Source organism: Hipposideros armiger, unplaced genomic scaffold (genome assembly GCF_001890085.2).
Source record: "Hipposideros armiger isolate ML-2016 unplaced genomic scaffold, ASM189008v1 scaffold_22, whole genome shotgun sequence".
In the NCBI taxonomy this organism is placed as follows: Eukaryota; Metazoa; Chordata; class Mammalia; order Chiroptera; family Hipposideridae; genus Hipposideros; species Hipposideros armiger.
Window position 1 is genome coordinate 249192 of NW_017731372.1, and position 7760 is coordinate 256951.

The 7760-nt window shown below is 46.0% G+C and overlaps 1 protein-coding gene across 1 annotated transcript; it reads right to left on the reverse strand.

Annotated features, from left to right (window-relative positions):
- Positions 1–5849: 5849 nt before the first annotated feature.
- TEDDM1 (transmembrane epididymal protein 1) lies at positions 5850–7724 on the reverse strand. The gene has a single exon (XM_019635463.1). The coding sequence runs from the start codon at positions 6915–6917 to the stop codon at positions 6015–6017; it is 903 nt and encodes a 300-aa protein (XP_019491008.1). The 5' UTR covers positions 6918–7724; the 3' UTR covers positions 5850–6014.
- Positions 7725–7760: the final 36 nt, after the last annotated feature.

The following is a 7760-nucleotide window of genomic DNA, read 5'->3' on the forward strand; positions in this document are numbered from 1 at the left end:
CCTGTCACACCTAAGGCACGTTTCTCAGCCTCTCTGGGCCCCAAGTTTGCTGGTCTGCAAGTAAAGGTCTTCAAAAGAGAATCTTTAGAGTCCCCCAGGGGATTTGAAATTCTGTGTGCAGACTTCCCCAAGGGCAGCTGAAAGGAAAAGGGGGGTCATTGCATGCCCCCTTCAAAGCCCAGGGTCCTTAGAAAATGTAGCATTCCTTAAATACTCTGGGGTATTGCTTTTCAGGTAATTTATTGCACCTTCTTTTTAATCTGGAAAGAGAATCGGTACCCCTTCCTCCTCTCAGCCTTGCTGTGATGGTTGAGAAAATGTACAAGTGAACACAATCTTGAAATGGATGCTTGTCAACCGGTGCACAATAATTATGATACCAGTTCTATTACTTAGTCATTCTGTTTCTAGCCCCTGAAACCCACCAGATGGTGTTTAGCTTTTATTGCATCTTTCAGGAGTCCCACTATTTGAGACTTTGAGATTTTTCTGTTGGAAGACCAAGAAGCCATGCTTCCACGGCTTTTGGAAGAGGAAGGGAGGAAGTTTGTTCTTCTGGTTATTTTTTTGTACCACAAATATGGAAAAGAAATGTTGCCCGAGACCACACACACATCACTTGGCTTCTTTGGTCAACATCCCTTCCCTTTCAGAGTATGTTCTAACACTGTAGGGCTTGAAAATGACAGATGCAGCATTCATCTCAAATGGGCTTTTGGTGTGTTTCAGACAGGTGACATTCTGGACTGGCTGAGGCACCTTACCCAGTGTAAGGGAGTCCATGTTGAGCCCAGTGCTGCGCTTTGTGGTGTTATGATGTGGTTTTTAAAAGCTAGGCTTCAGGTCTGCCAAACCTAGGTTCAGATGTGGCCTTTACCTCTTACTAGCTTTGTGTTGGCTTAGTTACTTAGCCACAGGAAGCCTCAGTTTCCTTCCAAAATATTGTAGGAATTAATCGTGACAGAATATGCCAATGAGATGAGGCTTGTATCTGGAACATAGTTTAGAAAACAGTAATATTATTATAGGCTAAGATAACGCGAAGAGATTGGATTCTTTCTTTCCCCGTGACAACCCATGAGGGACAACTTTCCAACTCAGTGTAATGCTCCACTGTTAGCTTTAGGAGAGTGGGCTTAGACCTGGTAACTGAGTAAGGTGTCTTCATTCCATTTCTCTCTGTAAAGTCGTGAGTTTAAGTGGTTGAGGAGAGGGACTGGAGCAGGGAAAAGGTGTCCTTATTTAAAAAGATGTTGATTTCCAGCTGCCAAACTGCCCAAGCATAAACCAGAGCCCCCTACTGCGCTTATCACCTCTAGCACCTGAGGTGGGGATGGCCGACATACTAGAAAATGGAATAGTAGAAGCAAGTGCAGTTTTTAAAGCTTGTGGCATCATGTTTTGCTCTGTGAGTGCCTGCTTCCCCTTGCTAGGTATCTTAACCTCCTTGCGTAGCTTCTTCTTCTTCATCTTGCCTCCCCCAGGAGCACCCGGGTGAGTGTTCAGTAAGTGATGTTGGTTGACCACACCGAAATGACAGCGGCACCATCAAGAGAACATGTGCTTTGAGCTGCTTTTCCAAGAATGGAAATAGATTTGCTTTGATCCATTCATGTGACCAGGGACATACTTTGTGAGGGTTAGCGACACAATACGGGACTGCAGAGTCTTTCAGGAGGGAACAAGAGGCCTTGTCCTCCTTGTCCGCCCTACACTTACTTAAACCGACAGAAATAGGGTCCAAACGTGTCCAAAGACTGATCAGGGAAGCTTACAAGTGTCTGAGAGAAGAAAAAGCAGGAAAAAAAGGCCTGTAACTAACTGGTTCACCCCCCGGGAACCCAGACTGTACTTTTGGAGAAGTTAAAAGTGGAACAGCCTGTTTGATCCAGTTTGACTTTGCTGTGTCTGCTGCGCTTTGTTCTCCTTCTCTTTCTTCCCTAAATTGCCACCCACCCCCATTTCCCACCCCCTCCCTGAAAAGAGCATTAGAATGCTTGAACCCATGAACTCTTCTATCTCTTGGTACACTCAGTATCAAAGCCCACGGGATTCTATTACACGTGCTTTGAAATCAGGCTTTTCTAACCTAGTAGAGAGTAGCTATGCCCAAGGAGTGGGAGAGCAATATTACAGGTCAAGATTTTGTTCCAAATCTGAGACATGTCCGGGGACTAAAAACATTTTTTTGATGTTGTTCTGTCGCCTGAAATACAGGCCTTGTCTTGGGTGGGCTTTACTTGTCAGTTCACCTCTCAGTTTCTTTCTCTCTTTTTTGAAGGACCCATTCTCCTTCTGCGAATTGGAAGGCCTTAATCTGGCGATCTGAGGTGCCTTCCCAGGGCCCACGTTAGAGACAAGATTTGGGGTAGGGCCCAAACAGACCCAAACCTTCAGCTATATAACATGCAGCTTGGGAAATGGTGCTTTCCCTATATCTGAATGATTTCAATAGGCATTCAACAGAAAGACCCTTTAATCGGGTTAAAGGCACATAGCTGAGACCCACGCTTGTGAAACACCCTAGAAACCCCAATGCCAAATTGTAAACAATGTTTGGTTTTCAATAAACCAACACCAAGTCTTTCCAAAAGAACAGACCATTGTATAACCTTGAAACAAAAATAAAACAAATAAGAAAAGAAACAGCTTTGGAAATTAATATCATTCCTCTTAAACCAGATTTAAGGAAAACGCTGCAGTTGACCAAGCTTTCAGATTTCACTACACAATTAAAGATGACCAGGTTTCACCTCAGTTCAGTACCTAAGCCTGAACACAGTGACTTTTTTCTTTTTATACCCTTTCTGATTGTTTGAGACCCTTAAACTCAGGAAATTAGAAGTTCAAGTCTCAGCTATGTTTCCTTAGCCTGATTTAAGTTTTGTTGAAGGCCCCCTGAAACCATTCGAATACAGGAAACACTCCATTTCTCAAACTGCACGTTAAGGCTGAAGGTTTGGGTCTGTTTGAACCCTACCCTAAATCTTGTCTCCAATAGGAAACTGCTTGCAGAATTGGGAAGAATTAAGTTCATCTTAGCTAACAACATGGGACAAGAAGTCCTTTTGAGAAAATTAAAGCTGTGTCATTCTAGAATTAGATCTTCACGTTATTCTGGCGTAAAGATGAGGAAACTGAGGCCCCGAGAACTTGTAGCTTGCGGGCGTCACCTTGGTGGGGCATTTTCTCAGCCTCGTGTGCTTCCAAGGTGTAACTCCCTGAAACACCTCATTCTCTTTCCTTTAGTCTCAGGGCGCGGACGATGCATTCCTTGGCCAGCACCTCGAAAACACTGAAATCCCTACTGTACCCACTGAAATAAATAGAGCAGGGACCAGCCAGTTCACCTCTGACCCCTACATTGTGGCTTACCCAGCGCCTTACATATAGTGGATATTCACTATGCTTGTGAACAACTAGATTACCAGAAACAAAATGGTGTTATGGCCAGTTCTACTTAGAAGGCCCTTTGGAGATCATTTTGCATATTTAATAATCCCCTAGTTACATAGTTTTGTGAATCTGGGATTTTCGTCCATAAACTTTGTTTCTTAGTCTCAATGTGTGTATGGATCTGTCTTTGTTCCCTAGATTCATGGGAACATCGTTGAAGCTTAAGAAAAAGTTTCGGAGATTTAGCAGTCAAAAAATTGCTTAGATCAGAATGTGTCCCTTTAGTTGGTACTTTTCCCAAAGATATCCTCAACTGGGTCCACAGCCCTCCTGCCTATTTCACTCCCATCCCATTAGTTGATGGGAATCCTTGTGCATTTCACGTTCACATGCCAAATTTTAACGGGAAACAAACAGCCCTGGGGTATGTTTTCTGGATGCTTGGGCAATACTTATTCTGGTTCTGTATTTTTCCTGACCTCCTTTCCCCTCCCCCCACTTTTAAACCGGTTTTTGAGAGACTTGTTTACCGGGATGGAGATAGAGGCTTGGGTCGGTGGTGTGAACGTAGTGCCCTCTGGTGGAATATTGTGAGAATTACATATTTCTCACCGGAAGCTTAAGAGTGGGCAGCTGTTTCTTGACAGGCCTTCAAGGGGGAGAGCCTCTCTGTTATATCTCAAATATAGTGAATTAGTAACACAAGTTTATTATCTATACTGGATACTTAAGAGATATTATCTTGGAGGTATCAATTGATTGCCAGAGGTTTCTTGAACATTATAAAGTTAGGCCTCAAATGACCAGAGATGGGTGGTTAGCAGCACCTGTGCTTTCACATCTTCCCTCATCAGGGTGTACCAGAAGTGGAGAGAAACGGGGTCCCCAAGAAACGTGATTGAAAAGAGCCTAGGAACAAGTATCTGTCAAGGGTTAAGGGGGAATAGTAAGGATCAGAAAACTTGGTCACAAACAAGTCTTATCCTCAGCCCTCACTCGGATCTGAGCCCAGAAATTTAAGACCCAGCCAGAAGTTGAGAATCTGCCAGACTTTCAGTCCCAAGGGATTGGGGGTGGGGTGGGGTGGGGGTGGGGGCTGGGTGGTAGACAGAAAGTGTGACATAGACACACCCTCTAGGGGGCGTCTAGAGCATTTACACTCTGCCGCTTGCTGCAGCGGGGCCTCCTGGCTGACCTTTTTCCTTTCTGCCTTGCCTCATACCAGCTGTAAGCAAGTCAACCTGCTGAGTCTCAGTTTTCTGAAGGTTCCTTATAGAAATGCTTGTGAGGGTTCAAAAACAATTAACAGTAAATCATTCAGAAACAGGGTAGTGGATTTTGTCATCCCAAGAATGAGGAAGAGTGGGCCCATGAGTAACAAAGAAGATGACCTCGGCTTTCGGACAGTTGGTGTCTTGTGAAGTTTCATAGGACCTTGGACCTGTCTGGCGATACATTTAGAAGAAATAGGGGTAGGTGGCGATTCTGGAAGCAAATCAGCCTTTATTAAGCACCACCTGTGCTACATGATTGGCGCATACATAGGAAATGGTGTGACTTAGATCTGACAAAGCCCTTGTCCTTTCAGAGCCTATACTTTAGGTGGTGAGTGAAGGCCTACACAGGGAAATGATTTCAGAAACGGAGCAAAGCAAAGTGTATCAGCTGTATGAGCAAATTAGCAAGGTGGCTAATTGTTCCAGAAGAAAGGAGTCAGTAAGAGTTCTTGGGGCTGCTCAGTGGGGTGGGGGTGAAGGTGGGTTTTATGCTGGGTACCAAATAACAGGATAAAAATGTGCTTGTGAATGGCTTTCTGTGCGACACAGAGAGCGAAATTTGCAAAGACCCATGGATAGGATCTAGTAAATTACATGTGCCAAAGTGGTGGAATGGGTAAGCTTTGGCTGAAATAGGGGTAATAAAATATGAAGTTGGGGAAGTACTGAACATTTGGATTCCATAAATATTTCAGTTTTTAAATGTTACTATATTAAAGCATGAATAAAGTCTCATTTTATTAATCTGAATTTGAAATTAAGCCAATCCTTAAAAATTTGGGGAGGGGAATGGCAAAAGAGCATAACTTCACCCTGTGTGAATCAATTATAAATGCTCTATAGGCTACTTCCACGTGGTGGCACCACTTTGGTGTGCAAACAGAGGTGTGCACTTTTCTTTATCAGGATGAGACTTGACTGATTCCAGTTTTGAATTGTGAGAAATCATTATTCCCTCAGGCAAAAGGTAATCATTTGTGCCTGGAGAAGCAGCTGGTGGCAGCATGACTGCTGGCTTCTCCTCTCCCCTTCAGAGGCCTCCCTTCTATTGCATTCTCTAACCCCATGGCTTTTCTTCCACACTTGCTCATTCCCATGGCTCTCTGCGCCCGCTCCCCCTACACCAATCCCATCAGCATCCCTTTCTCAGGCCCCTCTCTCCTCATCTCCTCAGCACTCAGAGGTTCAAGGACAGGAGATGTACCAGCAGATGAAGACCAATTGCTCTCTTTCACGGCCATTACCTTCACTGGGGACAAAAGAGGGGACAGTGCACATGCCTGAGAGAACCCACAAGGAGGAAGATGGGGGAACAATGTGCCAGGCATCCTAGGCCCTGTCTCAGGGTGCGCTCTCTGAAAGGAGAAGAGCCTGCTCATCTTTCTCTGACTGTTCCACTTCCGGCAGCAATTTGTAGATGGTCCCTTCAGTGCTCACGTAATATGGCGCTTCTGTGGACCCCGTCAGCGTCAAGCTGGGATTATACCAATGATGCCAAAAGGAAGAGATGCCGTAGACTCCCAACAGGCACAAAGCATTGATCATCACATGCCAGCAGAAGAAGGTGGTGATAAACATGATGTCGCTGATGTCGTCGTCCTGCCATGGGTAGCCGGACACTGGTCTGTACAGAATAAAGCCCGCTTGCACCAGCCAGGAGCCCATCATGAGAAACAGAAAGGTCTCGATCAGTGAGAGATGAAGTGCATCGGGAGCCCACAGCTCTATGGTCAACACCAGCATCAGCAGGAACACCACCAAGATGAGGAGACAATGAGTCTGCAGCTCCACCCCTGTTGAGCCCTGAACGTGTGACACCAACAGCATCAGGAGCACATAGAAGGTCAGGGCCCCGGCGCCTCTCTCTAGGAGCACACACCTCTGAGGCAGCAAGTTCTTGCTCATGACATCAACGCAGCCGTTGAGGGTGAGGAGGATGAACATGGTGAGGTGCTGCCACTCTTTGGGGTACATAAATCTCGGTGGCAGCTCCCTGTCCATCAGTATGAGCCCTCCTTTAGTGCAGCTGATCTCGTAAGCTATCAGGATGGAGCCAGTCACCATCTTCAGCAAACCCCTGTAGGATATTTCCCATAGCCTGACCCATCTTCCCTTATTCCTGGGAAGACACGAATTTGGGAGAGAGTCGCTGACTATCACCGCTTTGGAGACCACTGTTGCCTGATACAGTCCATATGAGATTAGAAACAGCCCCGGGTACACATGGCCGGTAAAGGTTCCCATTGGACTACAGATCTGTCTAACAAGGAGAGAAGAGCAAACCTCAGGCACATCCACACCTCCTGGGGTCACTTCAAGGTCTGGGCTTTGGAAAGAATTGCCTTGCACCAACTTTTATCATCTCACCCCGCCCACTGCTCCCCCACAGAGAGGAAATGTTTGTTGAATCAAGCCCACGCCTTTGGTGGCCTAAAGCCTCAGTGTTCCATTCCAGTCTGGCACTTTGGCAACTGGCTTCTGCCAAAGAAGAAAGCTCATGACTGTGCTTTTAGGGGCTTCCCTCTCTGGCCTGTGAGGTGCTTCTGCTCACTCTTGTCCATTTCTCCCATGGCTTCCTTCCCCCTTTGCTGCCCAGCACTCAGAGAAGGAGAGAGGAGCATGGGGTGGGGGTAGGGGTTGCCATGACACCCAGAGGAAGCCAGGGCACTCACAAACCCTCGAGTATCCTCCAGTACCTCCCAGACATAACTTTGGTCCAATCGTAAAGTTTTCTTCCCGGACACATGTATTTATAAACGTTTGGATATATAACCACATGATCCATATGTATCGTCTATCTGGCTTTTCTGGTCTTCTCTTATAGACACATTCTGAAGATGATCAAGAAAGTGCCCTTCACCTCCTCCCCTCCCCTCGTCACATCCTTGCCCCACCGCTACCGCCACTTCAGCGTCTCTACTGGGCAGTAAATAGATCTGGAAAGCTACCTGTGGATATGATTTTAGGGACGGAAGTGATTTTGTAGTGTGTAAACCTAACTAAGCTTGAGCGCTGCTTCCCTGAATTCACTTCCTTATGTGGATCCAGGCTGAGTTGGCTACAAGAGACATTTCCCGGAGAACCTGA

What these genes read in the sequence shown, in the direction of transcription:
- TEDDM1 (XM_019635463.1), bottom strand. Translation starts at nt 6,917, where the DNA reads ATGGGAACCTTTACCGGCCATGTGTACCCGGGGCTGTTTCTAATCTCA.